This window comes from Mobula hypostoma, chromosome 21 (assembly GCF_963921235.1).
Source record: "Mobula hypostoma chromosome 21, sMobHyp1.1, whole genome shotgun sequence".
Lineage (NCBI taxonomy): Eukaryota > Metazoa > Chordata > Chondrichthyes > Myliobatiformes > Myliobatidae > Mobula > Mobula hypostoma.
The window spans coordinates 26,676,585-26,698,586 of NC_086117.1; the positions used below are offsets into that span (position 1 = coordinate 26,676,585).

At 40.0% G+C, this 22,002-nt stretch overlaps 1 protein-coding gene across 1 annotated transcript in view; it reads left to right on the forward strand.

Annotated features, from left to right (window-relative positions):
* The window catches only part of pmpca (peptidase, mitochondrial processing subunit alpha), a 30,433-nt gene that overhangs the window by 446 nt on the left and 7,985 nt on the right, over window positions 1-22,002 (forward strand). Inside the window, exons 3-6 of the mRNA XM_063073727.1 lie at window positions 13,620-13,699; window positions 14,161-14,243; window positions 18,123-18,217; window positions 19,034-19,134. Coding sequence (XP_062929797.1) covers window positions 13,620-13,699; window positions 14,161-14,243; window positions 18,123-18,217; window positions 19,034-19,134 — 359 coding nt within the window. The remainder of the gene's footprint in view (window positions 1-13,619; window positions 13,700-14,160; window positions 14,244-18,122; window positions 18,218-19,033; window positions 19,135-22,002) is intronic.

Sequence of the window (22,002 nt, forward strand, 5' to 3'; positions counted from 1 at the left end):
TGAGTGGAAGAGGCTAGCAGTTTCAGTGTTGACCAATAATCATTCTTCAACCCACATCATAAGCACACAAATCAGTTTATCTGATCCTTATTACAGTGCTGTAGGCGCGATGTTGTTTTTGATATGCTGCCCCCTCCCCCGTTTCTGAAGTATCTATGGTAGTTGCTTTGAGACCAGAGTACTTTATTCGCTAAAGTCAGCCTTACAATCTGATGTCCGTATCTTCTAGTTTCTGTTTTCATCCATAACTTTGTTTTGTGCTTCAATGATGTCAATGTCTCAGTAAGGTAACACATTCCAAAAATGTACAACTTGAATGAATAGACTTTCCCTTCATCCTTGCTTAAAATTCAAAGTAAATTTATTATCAATGTTCATATGTCATCATTGACAACCCTGAGGTTCATTTTCTTTTGAGTATACTCAATAATAACATTAGTAGAATCAGTGAGTGACTCCACAAACTTGGGTATTGAACCTGTGCAAAAGACAACAAACTGTGCAAATACAAACAAAAAGAAATAATAAATAAATAAACAATAAATATCAAGGACATGCGTCCTTGAAAGTGAAGTAATGTTTCAGTGATGGGGCAAATGAAGTTATCTCCTGATGGTTGAGGGGTATTAACTGTTCCTGAACCAGGTAGTGTGAGTCCTGAGGCAGCAAGAAGAGTATGTCCTGGGTGGTTGAGGTCCCAGATGATGGATGCTGCTTTCTGTAATTTTGCTTTGTGTAGATGTGCTCAGTGCTGGGGAGGGTTTACCTGTGATGGACTGGGCTGTATCCATACTTTTTGTAGGATTTTCCATTCAACGGCATTGGTGTTTCCATAATCGTGTCACTATAGTCTCCACTGCCCATCAATACAAGTTTGTCAAAGTTTTGGATGTCATGCCAAATCTTCGCAAGCGCCTGAGGAAGTAGGGGTGCTGTCATGCTTTCTTCCTAATCGCACTTGCATGCTGGGCCAAGGACGGGTCCTCCAAAGTAATAACGCCAAGGTATTTAAAATCACTGACCCTTTCCTCCTCTGGCCCTCTGAGGGCTGGTTCATGGGCCTCTGATTGCCTCCTCCTGAAGTCCAGTAGGCTCATTATTGTGAGGCTGTATCTCCAAGTTTAGATGCTCAGCACCTATCCTATCAGTCCTTGAGGACCATGCATGTCCCTTCGAGAGCACCTCTTATTCTATTGAAATACACTGAGTAAAGGTAAATGTTGGTCAGTCTCACCTAATAACACAACCCAGTCATCCCAGAATCATTCAGCTGTGCTAATTGCATGGTCATATATTCATAGTAAAAAGCAGAAAACCACTGACACCAGAAATCTGAAATAAAAGTAGAAAATGCTCGGGATTCTAGGCAGGCTAGGCAAGATTTGTGGGGAAAACATGATAAAGCTTCATTGATTTGAAACATTAACTCTGATTCTCACCACAAATATGGCCTGAGTATCTCCATTTTCTGGTTTAAATTCATATTAAGTTCGCAATCCCAGAATGCAAATCAGTAAACCCTTGTCAAACCTCGTAAAATCACAGCAAGGCTTGATTCCTTTTGAACACCAACTTTTAGTAGTTTCTCACCATCTAAAAAGAATTGTTTATTTGTGTTTCATACTAATGTGAAACCCCCTTTTTTATATAACACTATTTATCTGCCATTCCTTTACCCACATACTAATTGGTCTGTAACCCTTTACAGATTCTACACAGGCCGCTTTCCAATCAGATTTTGTGTTATAAACAAACTACGTGGAAAATAGTTGTGCCCAGCAAAAAGATTAATGCCAGGACCTACTCATTATGACTATTGAACTGCTTCACAGTTTAATGCTGCAAGCTGCCCTCTGTGTTCTAGTGGATGCCGTTTGAATTGCTAATTGCTTGCTGTCCGCACTAGTGCACTATGATTTATAACAGGGACACATTGGTCCATCTAAAGATCAAAAAATACCTGTAGCTTTTTTAAAGTCGGATTTTGTATTTTCCTCGCTGAGTGATTGATTTCACATTTCTTTACATCGTTCTTCATTGACCATATTCTTTATGAGCCGCCGGTCTTCCTAGTCTCTGCACTCCCACGTAGCTTGCTTTCACATTTAGCTGTGCATCATCAACAAACTCTGGTTTATCGTCTCCTGGTGCTTTTCCGAAAGTATTTGTACAGCATGCACCATTTTCCTTAAATAAAAAAACTGCCAATACTAGAGATTCCTATTAAGAATGGGTGCTGGAAACACAAAACTGCCACATGCCCAGAGGTTATATGAGGGTATTCTGAGATTTTTATCTCCCAACAAGTGAAGAATGCTAAAAACCCAAGATCACGTGGAATGAAAAAGAGTTTGTGCTTCAGATAAAATATTCTGCCTGTGCGGCTAATATTTATCGTACGCTTGGATGTTATTACTCTTTCCTCTTGTCCACCGTATCAGCTACTTCAAAAACTGAGCAGAACTGTCACAACAACACCTGTTTCATAAATCCACTTTGATTTTACTCAACAAAGTTAGGATTTTCTCAGTGCCTTGTTGCTCAGATTATCGTGATTTCTTTACTGTTGATGTCAGACTTACAGTTCCCTTCTCTCACTTTCTCACGCCCTCTCTCATTGTAGCATTATGTTGGACACTGTTATTGATCTCTGCCAGTTGCCCGGAGACACCATGAGGAGTGGGTATGCTGAGATTTTACCCCCTAAACTACCAGGCATTGACAAATGCTAAAGCCCACAACTAGATATTTACATTGAGGGAATCGTTCATTTTATTTTACTGACTGCATTTGGGTCTTTAAAATATGCCACACAAGCAATCATAGGTACATAAAGACCCCTGGTTTATCCAGTCTTTCCCCTATAGCAGTGATGCTTTGTTTGTCCAAAATGCACTTCCTTCCTCTTGAGATCATGGAGTTCCTGGGTGTTTCTTGGATTTTTTAATCTTTATATATGCACAAGATAACCACCAATACATAAATCCATGCAATTCTTGCTCAAATAGTTCACAAATTGTGCAGTGAGTCAGCAAGCTGTCCCACAATTTGGTGTTCTTTGGGGGTGCACCATCTGGCATGAGTTGAAATTGCTACTTTTGTTTTGTCCAAATCTGTTTAACTCCACTGCAACACAATCTCTCCCCTTACCGTCATTATTGCTAGAGAGCTGTACAATAGTTGTAGAAACTGACCTGTGTTCATGTCCTTGTTCACAGGCTCCATTGCCAGTCAGGTGAGCAGTCGTATGTCTTGGGATTAGGTTCCTCTTGCCTTGTTTTAGTATTTTTGCTCCCTGCACAAAGATCAAAGTAAATTTATTATCGAAAGCACATACGTCACCTAAGTTTAATTTTACATAAGAAATAGGAGCAGGAGTAGGCCATCCGGCCCATTGAGCCTGCCCCGCTATTCAATAAGATCATGGCTGATCTGTCCGTAAACTTAGCTCCATCTACCCGCCTTTTCCCCATAACCCTTAATTCCTCTACTGTGTAAAAATCTATCTAACTGTATCTTAATTATATTTAGCGAAGAAGCCTCAACTGCTTCCCTGGGCAGAGAATTCCACAGATTCACCACTCTCTGGGAAAAACAGTTTCTCCTCATCTCCGTCCTAAATTTTCTCCCCTGAACCTTGAGGCAATGTCCCCGAGTTCTAGTCTCACCTACCAATGGAAACAACTTTCCTACTTCCATTTTATCTATCCCTTTCAAAATGTTGTATGTTTCTATAAGATCCCCTCTCATTCTTCTGAATTCCAGAGAGTATGGTCCCAGGCGACTCAATCTCTCCTCATAGGTTAACCCCTTCATCTCTGGAATCAACCTGGTGAACCTCCTCTGCACTGCCTCCAAAACCAGTATATCCTTCCTCAAGTATGGAGACCAGAACTGCACACAGTACTCCAGGTGCTGTCTCACCAGTACCACTTGCAGCATGACCTCCCTGCTCTTGAATTCAATCCCTCTAGCAATAAAGGCCAACATTTCGTTTGCCCTCTTAATAACCTGTTGTACCTGCAAGCCAACTTTTTGCGATTCATGAACAAGCACTCCCAAGTCCCTCTGCACAACAGCATGCTGTGATCTTTCACCATTTAAATAATACTAATATTCTTGTGGGCTTGCTCAATAAAATAACAACTGTAACAGAATCAATGAAAGACCGTATCAACTGGGGTGTTCAACCAATGCACAAAAGACAACAAACTGCAAGTACAAAAAGAAAGAAATGATAATTATAAATAAACGAACAATGAATGTTGAGATGCAGCCAGTCAATATACTCTCCACTGGTATCTACAGAAATTTGTCACGCTGAATCTTTGCAAACTCCTGGGGAAGTAGAGGCACTGTTGTGCTTTCTTCATTACATTTGCATGCTGGGCCCAGGACAGGTCCTCTGAAATAATAACACTGAGGAATTTAAATTTGCTGACCCTCTCTACCTCTGATCCTCCCATGAGGACTGACTCACGGGCCTCTGGTTTCCTTCTCCTGAAGTCAGTAATCAGCTCCTTGGTCTTGCTGTCATTGAGTGAGAGGTTGTTGTTGTGGCACCACTCGGCCAGTTTTTCAGTCTCCCTCCAGACGAGGCCCTGGCCAAGCTGTTTGACCTCAGTCTGACTAAGAATGTATTTGAATTCAACAATGAATTCAATCTACAAGTCAAAGGCACGGCGATGGGAAAGAAGTTCACCCTGGCCTATGCCAACATATACATCGCAAAGTAGGAAGAGGCAGTGTACCCAAAGTGCCCTAAAATCCCCTGTGCCTCTGCAAATACCTAGATGATGTCTGGGGAGGTGTGGACACATTCTGAGACAGAATTAAAGGAATTCATTCAAATCCCGAACAGTCATCACCCCTCCATGAAGGTTAAGGCCACAACAAGTAGGAAGAAAGTTGATCTCCTGGACACAACAGTATTTAGACTAGCACCAGAAAATAGCAGCCAGAAGCTAGCCACTAAGGTATTTTTCAAAACCGCAGACACACATGCCCTCCTTCACACAAGCAACCACCACCTAAACACGCCTTCGGGGCATTGTCAAATCACAATTGACCCAGTTTCAGCACATTTACACCAGGAAGGAGGACTTCCAACAGGCCAGAACTATCCTCTGACAGGCTACGGTAGACAGAAACTCGGGCACATCAAGTCTTGACTTCTCGAAAGGCCTCACAAATCCCAGACCACAGAACACACAAGCTGCCATTGATAACAGGATACTGTGGGATGGTGGTTAATATCCACAGGACAATTAAATCCCACATTGAACAATTTAAGCGGTGGGGGGGAACACGGGGGGGGGGTCAATGCACAGTGGAGTTAGCTTTTAAAAGTGGTCAAATCTTGAGGGACGTTCTGGTTAGAACCAAATTACATGCAGCCACAAGACCAGAACAGAGCTGTCAGCAGACTTTTCTAGCAGCATAAACTGGCCAGACCTTCAAAGAAAAGGAGCAGAAAGGAAATGGATTGAAACATTACAAAACTACTCCCCAAATGATCTAAATGAAGCCTAAGAACTAGCCCTAAAAGCAAATGGTATAAGCTTAATAACTAGGCCGAAAATACTGATTGGATCTATGAAGTTATCCTATTCTCGATGCTCTAACACATTCCCTCTTAATTTAATTTAATCCAGATTGGATTCCCATGCACCCAGATACTTTTCTTTTTCAATCTCTTTATTAATTTTAGAATATATAAACAAAACATAGCAATGATACAAATAATAGGAGATAAATTGTTACACTTACAAACAGTAATTGTAAAGTCCAATATTGAAATTTGACAAAGCTCCCAATCATGTAAAACTAACAACGGATAAAACAGATCTAAAAAAAAACATGAAAAAGAAAAAAAAACCAAAACCAAAAAAAAAACCCAACCCAAAAGAAAGACAAAATTAATCAACTAAACTAAAAGACTTGGGCAAATGTAAGAACTTAAAAATGGAAAAGAAGAAAACCTCAGTGCCAACGACTCCATTCCCCTCCAACAACAATACAGAGAAATAGAATAGGTTTGGAAATAAAGATATTACATTAAGTGAAAATGCTGAATGAATGGCCTCCAAGTTTTTTAAACTTGATGGAAGGGTCATAAACTGCACTTCTAATTTTCTCCAAATTCAAACACAGCATAGTTTGTGAAAACCAATGAAATACCTTAGGAGGATTAATCTCTTTCCAATTCAATAAAATAGACCTTCTGGCCATTAAAGTAAGAAATGCAATCATTCTTCGTGATGAAGAGGTTAAATTATTTAAATCTATCATTGGTAGTCCAAAAATAGCAGTAATTGGATGCGGTTGTAAGTCTATATTTAAAACCGTTGAAATAATATCAAAAATATCTTTCCAATATTTCTGCAACAGGGGACATGACCAAAACATGTGGGTTAGAGAAGCTATCTCAAAATGACATCTGTCACATATTGGATTAATTTAAGAGTAATAATGAGATAGTTTATCTTTGGACATATGAGTCCTGTGCACTACTTTAAACTGTATCAACCTATGCTTAGCACATACAGAGGATGAATTCACCAACTGAAGAATTTTTTCCCATTTTTCAGTCGGTATAGTAATCTCAAGTTCTCTTTCCCAGTCAGCTTTAATTTTATTAGAAGCATCAGGACATAAATTCATAATTATATATAATTGCTACAACACTTTTCTGAGAGAGATTTAAATCTAAAATTTTTTCCAAGATATCCGTTGGATATGGATGGGGGAAATTAGGGGAAACAGTAATTAAAAAGTTCCTAATCAGTAAATATCTGAAAAAATGAGTTCTGGGTAAGTTATATTTATTAGAAAGTTGATCAAAAGACATAAAACAATTATCCATAAATAAATCGCAAAAAGATATTATACCTTTAATTTTCCAATCAGAGTAGGCTTGATCCATCGTGGAAGGTTGAAAAAGGAAGTTTGACAAGATAGGGCTTGCTAGGATAAATTGATTAAACCCAAAAAATCTTCGAAATTGAAACCATATACGTAAAGTATGCTTAACTATTGGGTTATTCATTTGTTTATATAATTTAAAAGAAGTAAAAGGAAGTGAAGTTCCTAAAACCAAACCCAAGGAAAACCCTTGTAATGAATTAGATTCAAGATTTACCCAATGAGGGTTTAAAGATACATCCAGATCTCGTAACCAAAATTTTAAATATCGAATATTAATTGCCCAATAATAGAATCTAAAATTCGGGAGGGCAAGCCCTCCCTCCTTTTTAGACTTCTGTAAATACCTTTTACCTAACCTAAGATTTTTATTCTGCCAAATATATGAGGAAATTTTTGAATCTACATTATCAAAAAAAGATTTTGGGATGAAAATTGGGACTGATTGGAATATATACAAAAATTTAGGCAAAATGATCATCTTAATAGCATTAATCCGACCAATGAAAGACAAAGAGATTGGCGACCATTTGGTAAATAACAGTTTAATCTGATCAATTAAAGGTAAAAAATTAGCTTTAAATAAATCTTTATATTTTTTCGTAATTGTTATCCCTAAATATATAAATGAATCATTAACCAGTTTAAATGGTAAAAATCGATAAATAGGTACATGCTTATTTAAAGGGAATAATTCACTCTTATTAAGATTCAATTTATAACCAGAGAAGTTACTAAATTGAGCTAACAAATCTAAGATAGCAGGAATTGACTTCTCCGGGTTAGAGATATATAGCAGCAAATCATCTGCATATAATGATAACTTATGTATTTCATTCCCACGGGTAATACCAACAATATTTGGCGAGTTACGAATAGCAATTGCTAAAGGTTCAAGAGCAATATTAAATAGCAAAGGACTAAGAGGGCAACCTTGCCTAGTGCCACGAAAAAGACGAAAAAAGGGAGATCTATAATTATTTGTACAAACCGAGGCTACCGGCGAGTAATATAACAATTTAATCCAAGATATAAATGTCAAATTAAAATTAAATTTCTCAAGAACATTAAATAAATAAGGCCATTCGACTCTGTCAAAAGCTTTCTCAGCATCTAAAGAGATAATACATTCCGGGGTGGTAAATGAAGGGGTATAAACTATATTCATTAACCTCCTAATATTAAAGGATGAATAGCGATTCTTAATGAATCCGGTTTGATCCATAGAAATAATTTGAGGTAACACCTTCTCCAATCTAGTTGCTAGAAGTTTTGAAAAAATTTTAGAGTCTACATTCAAAAGAGATAGTGGTCTGTATGATGTACAATCAGTAGGATCTTTATTCTTTTTAAGAATTAAGGAAATAGAGGCTTCATAAAACGATTGTGGTAATTTACCTAAGCTGATTGCTTCCTTGAATATTCTAGACAACTTAGAGGAAAGAATGGAGGAAAAAAATTTTTTTAATTCCACTGTAGACCCATCCGGACCGGGTGCTTTACCAGAATTCAAAGATGAGATTGCAATTATTATTTCTTCCTCTGAAATGGAAGTTTCTAATGATAGGGACTCTTCGGGTGATAATTTCGGAAAACTCAATTTACTTAAAAAGTCATGCATAAATTAGAGTCACGAGGAAAATCAGAGTGATATAAAGAGGTATAGAATTCTTGAAAGGTTTGATTTATCCCAGCATGATCCACCGTGAAAGTATCATCCTGTTTACAAATCTTAGTAATTTGACGTTTAACCGAATCAAATTTCAAATGGTTAGCCAGTAATTTACCCGATTTATCACTATGAATATAAAAATCACTCCTAGTTCTCATTAATTGATTTTCGATGGAGGATGTTAATACTAAACTATGTTCCAATTGGAGTTCAACTCTATGTTTGTACAGCTCCTTACTGGGAGAAATAACATTTTTTATCGACTTCTTTAATTTTATCAACCAACAAAAGTATTTCATTGTTAACACGTTTTTTCAAACCAGCCAAATAGGAAATGATCTGACCACAGATATAAGCTTTAAAGGCATCCCAAACAGTTCCATTGGAACCTTCGTCCGTAGTATTAGTTGAAAAAAATAAATCGATCTGCTCCTTTATAAATTTGACAAAATCTTGATCTTGAAGCAAAATAGGGTTAAATCGCCATTGTCGGCTAGTACAGGAGGTGTCCATTAACTTGACGGAAAGTTTCAGTGGAGCATGATCTGAAATAACAATACTATCATAATTACAATCAAGTACATCTGGAATCAAACGGGAGTCAATCAAAAAATAATCAATTCGGGAAAAAGAACGGTGAACATGTGAAAAAAAGGAGAATTCCTTGTCATTTGGATGTAGAAATCTCCAAATTTCTAAAATCCCAGAATCCAACATAAAAGAATTAATAATAGTAGCCGACTTGTTCGGTAAAACCGGACTAGCTATGGATCTGTCCAACATGGGATTCAGACATAAATTAAAATCACCACCCATTATCAACATATACTTGTTTAAGTTAGGAAAGGAAGTGAATAATTGTTTAAAAAATTCAGGGTAATCCACATTCGGAGCATAAACATTCACCATAGCGACCTTTTTATTAAAAAGTACCCCAGTAATTAACAAAAATCTGCCATTAGGATCCGAAATAATGTCTTGATGAATAAATGTAATTGAAGGATCAATAAAAATTGAAACGCCTTTAATTTTGGCTTGAGCATTTGAGTGGTATTGTTTCCCTTTCCAAAACTTAAAGAAGCGTTGATTATCCTCTTTCCTTACATGAGTCTCTTGTGCAAAAATAATATGAGCATTCAGTCTTTGGAACACTTTGAAAACCTTTTTCCGTTTTATAGGATGGTTTAAACCATTTGTGTTCCAAGAAACAAAATTAATAGTATGAGCCATAATTAAGAGTTAACCCTTTGGTAAGAAAAGGGTTAACCACAATGTGAACTCATAGAACCGGAAGAGGAATACATGATTAGCGAGGAACCGGAAATCCCGACACTGCGGACATCTTGGTAGTTCTGAAGCAGCCCAATAGAAAAAATTAAAAAAGAAAAGGACTGACCCACCCCCCCATCCCCAAGAACCCCGAACTAAGCCAGAAATGGCGGAAGGAAGCTCTAACTAAAACTAATTCTAACCCCATTTCTGCAGGGGGCAACTCCAAAAATATATGTTAAATAAAAGATCTCCCAGAAACTAATGCATGTAAAAAATAACCAGTATAATAATTAATCTACATAATAAAAATTAGTAAAATATATAAATTTAAAAAAGTCAGTACATATAATTAGTTATAAACGAATAAATAAAAAATCGCTTCCAAAATGAAAGGAGGATTATGGGAAGAAGAAGCATAGGAACATGGCGTCCCGAAAAAGAAACAAAGGAGGCTAAACAAAAAGAAAGACAAGTCGCCATTTTAATTATGCGAAAACCAAAAGTAGGAAACATATAACTAAAAATGATTGTCGAATCATATCATAAATAATAGCGAAAAAGGAAAAGTTAAAACAAAAGGTTAACTAAAAGAAAACTGATGTTAATTTACAGAAGATAAATATTCTATATAAGTTATAGAATAACAACTATAGTAGTAAATAAAGAACAAAAATCTTAGACTTAAAATAAACCTTCATCGCGCGATAATAAGAGGTTCATTTTATAAAGAAAACACCAGAAGAAAAAAAAATTGGTGCTGGAAGCACCCAACACAGATTAAGAGAGGGTATCTGTATCAGAAGGGAAGTTATCATCCAAAAAGCTTCGGGCAGCAGTCGTAGAATGGAAAACACGACGATTTCCATCAGGAAGAGAGATTCTGAGACGTGCAGGATACAATAGTGCCGGTTTGAGATTTTTTTGATAGCATTCCGACATTAGAGGTTTAAAAGTCAGTCGTTCCTTCATCACTTCAGGACTGTAATCTTGAACTATCTTGAAGGAATGCTGGCGATACTTGATCATCCCTTGTCGACGAGCAACCTGGAGAAGTTGTTCTTTAACATTGACATAATGGAAACGAAGAATAACTGGTCTAGGTTTAGAAGCAATCGCTGCCGACTTTGTCCACGGTATACGATGGGCGCGGTCGAGTAATGGAGGATCATTGGGAAAAACTGAACCGAACAAATCTTTTAAAAGTTGAGCAAAGAATATTGCAGGATCTCCAGCCTCAACATCCTCGGGTAAACCGATTAAACGTAAGTTTTGTCTTCTCGATCGATTCTCAAGATCAATAACTTTGGATTTAAGTTGTTGAAGTTGTTTAGTAGTCGAAGCTAGATTCTTCTCTTTTGTGTCCGTCTTCTGAGATTTAGTATCCAGTTCAGAAATTTTAGCATCGTGTTTCTGAACATCAGAATCCAGGGATTTCAAAGAGTCCGTGATTGATTTTAAATCTTCATTGAGGCTTTGGCGATGTTGTTCAAATTGAGCCGATAAGCTATCAGATAACTTTATCCGCTGCTGCTCAAACATTTCCTCCATAACTTCGTAAGTTAATTCCGTTTGTTTAGAATCACCTTTCTTCTTTGCTCCGTTCCCATCAGCGTCTTTCCCATTTTTGGTTCTAGATCTCGTACTCATTTCTCTAAACTCGAAATTTGCAGTTGACGAAAGGAAATCAATTAATCAGTAAATCAAGAAGATAAAATAAATCTTCTGGTGTACTTAAAGTTGATTAGATCAAGGAGATCAAAGGTTGAAAAGAATAACGGGGATGGAGCGAAGCCAAAGAAGCGACCTCACTCCATGAGTGCTCCCTGCAGACTCACCCAGATACTACAGAGATCACCAAAAACTATGCAAAGCAGAGAAGATAAGTCTTCTGTGATCTCACGAATAGTCCTGTACGTCTCCCATTACAGATACCACCCCCCGCCCCCAAGCAGACCAACCTAAGGGATACCCCATCCCATTCTGCTGGAAGATGTACAGCTCAAGAACAACTCCTCCCCATGCCCCCCTCTCCCCTCCAGCCTTTTACCACCACCCCCCATCCCCAGACACCCCACCCTGCAAAAATTCACTTCAGGGAGGTAGCACCATCAATTTGCGGGAGACTCCTGGAATTTCTGGGAGAGATGGGATGTTTGCAATAGAGTAGCTCCTTAGCAGCTAGCCAGCTAGTTTAAATAACGTTTGCTCTGCTAATGAATGAATGACACCTGTTAAACTCACCTCAACATGTCTTTTACAGTCTTAACCCACCATGGGCAATAGAAAAATCACTTGCAAACAGTGCAGCGAGCAACACTGTCATTATTTTTGACCCCTATTAGGCAGGAGTACACTTTAGGGTAGTCTGGGGTGACGTACGTTTTATATTTTCTTTTTTTGGAACACCGCCATGGCGTGCGCGCTCTCGCTCTCTCAAAAAAAAATTGATTTCCGGGATATTGTATATAATTTGCAGGCATCAGGGAGCCACTATTAATATGCAGGAGGCTCCCGGAACTTCCAGGAGAGGTGGGATGTCTGCATCCCCTAACCTTCACAACTCCACAGACCCCAGCCTGGCCAAGCCCCTCTCGCTCCTCCAGATCCTCACTTCCATCCCAACCCTACTCCTATCTGTAATCCCAACCACTGGCTCACAGCCCCACAAACCTGATCACTCATTCCCTTCAATCCACCCCCAACACTAGTCATAAGCAATTACCCCACCACCCCACAAACCCTTAGCATAGCTATAACCCTAAACCTTCAGAGAGATGTAAGAAGGAGAAAGATCCCAATAAAGGTAAATAGTGTTGGACCAGGTTAATGAAAGTGTTGACCAGATTGAAGTACCAGGGTCAAGTGACACTGTATCTCCAGTAATGAGATCAAGGAGGAAAATTTCAAGGTCTCTCCCAAAATTACTCTCATGTTAATCTCATGTTAGTCCTGACGAAGGGTCTCGGCCTGAAATGTCGACTGCGCCTCTTCCTATAGATGCTGCTTGGCCTGCTGCGTTCACTAGCAACTTTGATGTATGTTGCTTGAATTTCCAGCATCTGCAGAATTCCTGTTGTTTGCTCATGTTAATCTCATTCATTTTACCCCAATTCTTCTGCTGGTGCTCAGTATCTGCCCTTTGCCCAGTGTCCTAAAGCATTTTCTTTTCAAAATCAGGATTAGAACATAGAACAGTGCAACACAGCACCAGACCCTTCAGACAACAGTGTTGTGCTAACCCAGCTAAAAAGCAAATCAAAAACATCCAAACACTAATTCCTCCTACCTACACAGTGTCTGTATCCCATCTTCCTCACATCCATGTGCCTATCTAAATGTCTCTTAAAAGCCTCCAGTGTATTTGTCTCTTCCACCGTACCAGGCAGTGTATTCCAGGCATCCACCACTCTGAGTAGAAAACTTACCCCTCACACCCTCCTTGAACCTCTGGTATTAGACATTTCAACCCTGGCAAACAAATACTCCCTGTACACTCTATCTATGCCTCTCATAATCTTATAAACCTCTATCAGATCTCCCCTCGGCTTCTGCCGCTGCAGAGAAAACAACCCAAGTTTATCCAGCCTCTCGTGACAGCACATGCCCTCTAAACCAGGTAAATCTATTCTGCACCCTCTCCAAAGCCTCAACATTCTTCCTGTCGTGGGGCGACCAGAACTGTGTGCGATATCCCGGATGTGGCCTAGATGTTGGCTGAGGATACTGCCATTAATAGGATTGTATTTTTCAGTTTTAGTGAATGCTGGGTCAAGACATGAGGTGAAATTTCCCAGCGGCATTTCCCACTTTCTGGAAAAGCTGGCATTTTCTGTAAGTATCAATGTATTTTCCACATTTTATCAAGAATCTTAAACAATTTGATCACGAGCACAGTTTTTGAAACAAAAATAATGAGATGGTCAAAGTGGGTTGAATAGTAAATTTTAAAACAATAATAGCGAATTCTTAATAGTTGATGAAAACTGTCTGCGAGTCAGAGTCAGGATCCGGTCATTGACCAAAATTTAATCCAGGACATTCCATGGTAATTTAGCTTAAATTGGAAGTAAGGCTAATTAGTAGCTATTTTGCTTGCAGTATATTTTTCTTCTTCATATCTTGTCTCTCTAACCAGATCTTACTCACTACCTGTGCTGTTGAGAGTTGGTTCTGAATAAATGATGTCACTAAGGAAGGTGGGAATGATGTGCGAGGTTGGGCATTGTTTACCTCATGTTAAATGTCTGAGATGGAGTTTTTTAAGCTGGTAACCGTGTGTGTTTTGTCTTCAGTCTACAGCACAGTTTGGCTCGAAGGATGAAATTCTCCTCACCCTGGAAAAACACGGGGGGATTTGCGACTGTCAGTCTTCCAGGTGAAACGAAACACAGACCATTGCTGGTGTTTTGTGACCTCATTGATTTTGTGTGTGTGCATTTGTGTCTCGGATTGGAAAACAACAAGTCACTGCGTACAGTGTAGGGTATTGAGCTCACGTGGACTCCAGGGTCAATCCTATCACATTTCAAGATAATGCTGAGACATTGTAATTGGTTGAGATGCCTTTAGTATGACAGGAAGAGTCAATCAGATCTGAGCTACGTCCCGTCTGTGGAGCTATTGGGAGGACTGAGATTGGTGATAGAAGTGATTAACCCGTCCCAGTTTATATATGAACTCGGGTTGACACCCATCAGAGTAACTGGAAATAGAAAAGGCTTGTCAGAAGGGCAGTGTTATGATAATTGTGGGGGATTTTAACATGCGAGTGGATTGGGAAAATCAGGTCAGCACTGGATCCCGAGAGAATTTGTAGAATGTCTGCGAGATGGCTTTTTAGAACAGCTTGTTGTTGAGCCCACTAGGGGATCGGCTGTACTGGATTGGGTATTGTGTAATGAACCGGAGGTGATTAGAGAGATTGAGGTGAAGGAACCCTTAGGAGGCAGTGATCATAACATGGTTGAGTTCACTGTGAAGTTTGAAAAAGAGAAGCCGAAATCTGATGTGTCGGTATTTCAGTGGAGTAAAGGAAATTACAGTGGCATGAGAGAGGAACTGGCCAAAGTTGACTGGAAAGGGACATTGGCGGGAAAGACAGCAGAGCAGCAATGGCTGGAGTTTATGCGAGAAATGAGGAAGGTGCAAGACAGGTATATTCCAAAAAAGAAGAAATTTTCGAGTGGGAAAAGGATGCAACCGTGGTTGACAAGAGAAGTCAAAGCCAAAGTTAAAGCAAAGGAGAGGGCATACAAGGAAGCAAAAATTAGTGGGAGGACAGAGGATTGGGAGGTTTTTAAAACCTTACAAAAGGAAACCAAGGAAGTCATTAAGAGGGAAAAGATTAACTATGAAAGGAAGCTAGCAAATAATATCAAAGAGGATACTAAAAGCTTTTTCAAGTATATAAAGAGTAAAAGACAGGTGAGAGTAGATATAGGACCGATAGAAAATGATGCTGGAGAAATTGTAATGGGAGATAAGGAGATGGCAGAGGAACTGAACGAGTATTTTTCATCAGTCTTCACTGAGGAAGATATCAGTAGTATACCGGACACTCAAGGGTGGCAGGAAGAGAAGTGTGCACAGTCACAATTACGACAGAGAAAGTACTCCAGAAGCTTAATAGTCTAAAGGTAGATAAATCTCCTGGACCAGGTGGAATGCACCCGCGTGTTCTGAAGGAAGTAGCTGTGGAGATTGCGGAGGCATTAGCAATGATCTTTCAAAAGTCGATAGATTCTGGCATGGTTCCAGAGGACTGGAAGATTGCAAATGTCACCCCGCTATTTAAGAAGGGGGCAAGGAAGCAAAAAGGAAATTATAGACCTGTTAGCTTGACATCGGTGGTTGGGAAGTTGTTGGAGTCAATTGTCAAGGATGAGGTTACAGAGTGCCTGGAGGCATATGGCAAGATAGGCAGAACTCAGCATGGATTCCTTAAAGGAAAATCCTGCCTGACAAACCTATTACAATTTTTTGAGGAAATTACCAGTAGGCTAGACAAGGGAGATGCAGTGGATGTTGTATATTTGGATTTTCAGAAGGCCTTTGACAAGGTGCCACACATGAGGCTACTTAACAAGATAAGAGCCCATGGAATTACGGGAAAGTTACATACGTGGATAGAGCGTTGGCTGATTGGCAGGAAACAGAGTGGGAATAAAGGGATCCTATTCTGGTTGGCTGCCGGTTACCAGTGGTGTTCCACAGGGGTCTGTGTTGGGGCCGCTTCTTTTTACATTGTACATCAATGATTTGGATTATGGAATAGATGACTTTGTGGCTAAGTTTGCTGACGATATGAAGATAGGTGGAAGGGCCAGTAGTGCTGAGGAAACAGAGAGTCTGCAGAGAGACCTGGATAGATTGGAAGAATGGGCAGAGAAGTGGCAAATGAAGTACAATGTTGGAAAGTGTATGGTTATGCACTTTGGCAGAAAAAATAAACGGGCAGACTATTATTTAAATGGGGAAAGAATTCAAAGTTCTGAGATGCAACAGGACTTGGGAGTCCTCGTACAGGATACCCTTAAAGTTAACCTCCAGGTTGAGTCGGTGGTGAAGAAGGCGAATGCAATGTTGGCATTCATTTCTAGAGGAATAGAGTATAGGAGCAGGGATGTGATGTTGAGGCTCTATAAGGCGCTGGTGAGACCTCACTTGGAGTACTGTGGGCAGTTTTGGTCTCCTTATTTAAGAAATGTTGTTTCTGATTTTGGAGAGGGTACAGGGAAGATTCACTAGAATGATTCTGGGAATGAGAGGGTTAACATATGAGGAATGTTTGTCCGCTCTTGGACTGTATTCCTTGGAGTTTAGAAGAATGAGGGGAGACCTCATAGAAACATTTCTAGTGTTGAAAGGCATGGACAGAGTGGATGTGGCAAAGTTGTTTCCCATGCTGGGGGAGTCTAGTACGAAAGGGCATGACTTAAGGACTGAAGGGCGCCCATTCAGAACAGAAATGTGAAGAAATTTTTTTAGTCAGAGGGTGGTGAGTCTATGGAATTTGTTGCCACGGGCGGCAGTGGAGGCCAAGTCACTGGGTGTACTTAAGGCAGAGATTGATAGGTATCTGAGTAGCCAGGGCATCAAAGGTTATGGTGAGAAGGCGGGGGAGTGGGACTAAATGGGAGAATGGATCAGCTCATGATAAAATGGCGGAGCAGACTCGATGGGCCGAATGGCCAACTTCTCCTTTGTCTTGTTTTGTCTTATAACTAGATAAAGTACATGCCATGTTTTCCATTCTTTGTATGTCTGCGCCATACTTTATTGGCATCTCCATTAGCTTGTTTATCTCACCAGATGCTTCACTTTTTTTCTATTCTGTTTCTCCTTTTATTCTCTATCATTATGTTGTTCCTTTTCGTGCCTTGTGGCACATTGGGCGGCTTTTTTTTTTGCTGCTTTCTCAGCATTTATCTGTTTTTTTACACACAACCCAGCTCAGATGAAAAGCGTGTAAGGGGCTGGCTGGATTCAAAACTGGGACAATTTGCCTCGAAGTCCAGTGCTGATGCCACTGCACCACCGGCCGGCCTCTATCATTATGGGGCTCTTGTACATTCTACCAATTTAGACCCTCTGAATGGGAATGGAAGTAAGGGGAATGGCTGGGATGGAGGAACTACTGGTTATACAGAGATCTTTTACATTAATGGTTTGACTAAAGGTGAGGTCACTGAGAAGGGAGCCTGATTTGGAGCTGCAGCTTTGTACTGTGCGGACTGTGGCCACCCAGGAAATCCATTGTCGTAGTCCCATCTGCTACTGACATGCTCGGCTTTCTGAGCTCCTTCAGGTGACGTATGTAGAAAAGGAAAGAACGTCCAAAGCTCTGTCATGGTGTTGGGGTTCACGAGATTTAAGAATTACGAGCTCAGTTTGATCAAAATGAGATGAGTATAGGATCATTCATCGTACTTGCCCGGTGCTGGGGGGAGGGGGGTGTTCTGGAACACTGGGGGAAATGGAGCTGGAAGATCTTGGATAAAGTGGAGCGGTCTGGCAGGGAGGACAAGGGTCAAGAGCACTGCATTTGGGGAAACCTAGAATAAGTCTTCTGGGGCTGAGTGGAACAGATCTATACTCTTGCAGGTGAGCTATTTTCTACGCCTTAATGCTCCCCCTTTAAACCTGCAGACCGATAACACTTATCTTATACAACTGAGATTAGGAAGGTAGCTCATTTAAATGTTTCCAATCAATCCCTGAATGAGTGTGTTTTTTTTTAACATTTCTGTTTCAGGGACACAACAATGTTTGCTGTTTCTGCAGAGGTGAAGGGCCTGGAGACAGTAGTCAATCTGCTTGCTGATGTGGTGCTGCAGCCAAGGCTTACAGGTAATGGAAGGAGAAGCAACTTTAATCTTCTCATTTACTTTGTGAAGAGGATTTTAATTTTAAAAAGTGAAACTTCATGGAGTGTTCAGAACCTGTATCTCAGTTTTCTGCCTCACAATGTGGTCGGCAAGATGCTTGTGGTGTTCTCTAAAGCTTCTGCTGATGTCAGATCTGGATGGCAACTGGAAGCACTGTGCAGGACTGCTGTTTTTGCCTCTTCCCTGATGCATAGGGGTTGTCAGCTCAGTGACTTGGATGCTGCAGCAGACAGCAAAGTAGCATGTTAGCCCTCTGTTACGTCCTGTGGAATGGCCCATGGGTGAATGTTCAGTACGTAAGACTGTGAAAACAAGTGTCGCAGTTTGCCAAACCTTTCCTGAACCCAAAAGGTATGCCAAAGTGCAACACTCAAATAGTTTTAAAATTACTTGGCAGACAATTTGTGCACCACACATTCCCACAGAAATCAAGGTGATACAACCAGAAAAAACTGTCTTTGTGGTGTTTATTGAGACATAAACGTTGGTCACTATTAAGGCAATTCCCTGCTCCCTTTCCAATGAGCGACTCTGAGGTTTTCACCCTTGGGAGAAGATTGGGTCGTAGATTTACATCCAATAAACCAGCTCCTCTGACAATGGGTGCTGTAGTGTTTTCCTGGAATGATTGGCACTAGTGCCCAAATGGATTTTGAACCTCAATGTTTCTCTCTGACATAAGAGGACTAGTAGTTTTGGTCTTTTCTGTGCAGTTGGTGGCTGCCTGCCTGGCATTCAGCACGTTGATTCGGTTTGTTAAACCTTTTCTTTGCCTCAGATGAGGAACTTGAGATGACCCGACTGGCTGTCCGCTTTGAGCTGGAGGACTTGCAAATGAGACCGGATCCTGAACCTCTCCTAACTGAAATGATTCATGCGGTAATGTAACTATTCAAATCTATCTGGGTGGAGAAGTTCCTCAGGTTGGTTACACTGGAAAAGGAAGAGGTCATTTACAAAAGAAGGTCTGCAGATGCTGGAGATCCAAAACGACACACACACACAACGCTGGAGGAACTCAGTAGGTCAGGCAGCATCGATGGAAAAGAATAGATGGTCAACATTTCAGGCTGAGACCCTTCTTCAGGAGATCATTTAACCTGTCAAACCTGTTACATTAGTGGGAGGAGGCTACTCTGCTCTCAGACCCGTTACATAAGAGAGCAGGGCACAGTCTCTCGTGCCTGTTCTGCTATTCAGTTAGATCACAGTTGATTTGTATTTATTACCAATTGACCTCCTTTACTCCAAAACTCTTCCTAATCAGGAAATCTGGATTTCTGTCTTGGTTGTTATGTTTACCCTGTAGAATCCTTTGGGTAAGAGTTTGAGGGGGGGGGGTGGGTGGGGCAGATTTTCTTATTACTGTATCTGTGAAGAGCTTGATCCTGACATCATCTCCATTTCCTTAGTCTTATCACTTCACATTGTTGTGGATTGAAGAAATGGTTTCTCTCTATTGATATAACTGGTTTTAATTACAAAGATTCAGTCACTCTGATACTCAATGCTTGCCTAGTCTTAGCTTTAATGATTTTAACCCCAGTGTTACTCTGGTAAATCTATGTTGCACACTTGGCACTCCCAACCCTCCCCTCCAAGACCAATATCTCATTTCCAAGTCCCCAGAAATAATGCATTTTATCCAAACGAGGCCTAACCCTGAGAACTGTAAGCAGAAGACTTAAGACGTGTTTTAATCTTAAGATGAAGGAGAGTTATTATTAGAGCCTATGCTAAATATGTTCAATCATGCATTTAACTGTGGTCTCCTCCAATCATCACTGAGAGAAGCTAATATCGCCCTAATTCTTAAGAAAGGAAAGAGCCCTGAAGATTGTGCCTCCTACAGGCCTATTTCATTGTTAAACGTTGACTTTAAAATTTCATCTAAAACCTTAGCGTTGCGATTAGAAACTGTGTGACCTTTTGTCATAAAAGAGGATCAAACGGGTTTTGTAAAAGGCCGTAGATCATCTAATAATATCAGAAGATTACTTAATATGATTTAGGCAAGTCAGCAACGGGCAGTGGATGGCTTGGTGGTTTCCTTAGATGCAGAAAAGACCTTGATTGTGTCGAATGGCTGTATCTTTTTTTCACTTTAGAACGATTTGGTTTGGGCAATAATTTTGTTAAGTGGGTGAAGGTTCTTTACAGTGACCCTCTGGCTGTGATTCTTACTAATGGTATTAGGTCGGATAATTTTAGTATTCTGAGGGGCAGCCGGCAGGACTGCCCTTTATCACCACGACTTTTCACACTAGTGATGGAGCCATTGGCTGAGGCTATTCGGCGAGACCCCAGAATAACTGCTCCAGACATAGGACTAAACTCGCATAAAATTACATTGTATGCGGATGATGTTCTAATTTTTTTATCAAACCCTGCTATATCAGTGCACCACCTTATACAATGCATCAATTCATTTAGTGCCTCTTCAGGCTATAAAATCAACTTTACTAAATCAGAGGCTATGCCTCTGGGGAATCTGCCGCAGGTACCTGACACTCGGGGTGTTTTCCCCTTTAAATGGTCGCAGACAGGTTTTGTTTATCTGGCATATTTGTCACACCTACATTTGATCAATTGTTCAAAGCTAACTTTGCACAGTTACTTGACAAAATCAAACAGGATCTTGAGCGATGGAGCACTCTTCCCATTTCTTGGCTTGGCTGAATATCCTTGCTCAAAATACACTGGCTTCCTCATCTGGTCTACCCAATACGAATGATTCCAGTCATCTTCACCCAACAAACACTTAAAAAAAATAAATGGCTGGTTTGGGTCTTTCATTTGGAACAAAAAAAGACCCTGTATTAAAATGTCTAAGTTGCAGCTTCCCAGTAGTCTAGGGGGTCTGGATTTTGCAGACGTCAAAAAAAAATCAATTAAGTTCCTTTTTATCTTATGTAGTTGACTGGGTTTGCAGGGACCCCTCCTCAATTTGGCTAGACATTGAAACTTCACAAACAAAATGCCTTCTTATTAATTTGCTTTTCCTCAATAAGATGAAATTAGTTAAGGAATATTGTCACAATGCAATAATAATTAATACAGTCAGGGCTTGGAGGGTGGTGCGACAAACTGAGGACAACACAGTGAAAATATCACCCTTCACTCCAATAACCAGCAGTCCAGATTTTCAGCCTGGCATAATGGATTCTGGATTTAATCTTTGGATTTCCGAGGGTGTCTTACATTTTGGAGACTTGTTTGATGAAGGAACGATGATGTCTTTTAGTCAAATAGTACAGAAATTTAACATATCCAACAAGGATCTTTCTCGTTTCTTTCAGATAAGAGATTATATACAGAAAAAAAACCTGTATATAATGTATATTAAAAATTGTTAATTGATTTCTATAGTTCTGACATAGAAAAGAGGGTGTTTCTCTTATTAGTACTTTTTTACAGCATCCTGAGGGAATATTCTTGTGAAGAGGCTGAGCAGCTGGGAAGGGTCTGGGAGGAAGAGCTGGGAGTAGAAATTACAGCTGAAACATGGGAAGGCATCTGTGATAATGCAAAGATTTCAGTTTGTAATAGAACTAAAGCATTGCAACTCAAAATTCTGCACAGAGCCCATCTGACTCCAGATCGTCTCTCAAAATTTAAGATGGGGGTTTCTCCAATGTGTTCTAAATGTAAAGTAAATACTGGAATTTTCACCCACTGTTTTTGGACTTGTCCCAAACTTCAGGCATACTGGAGTGATATTTTGGGTGAGATGGAAAGATTCTGAAG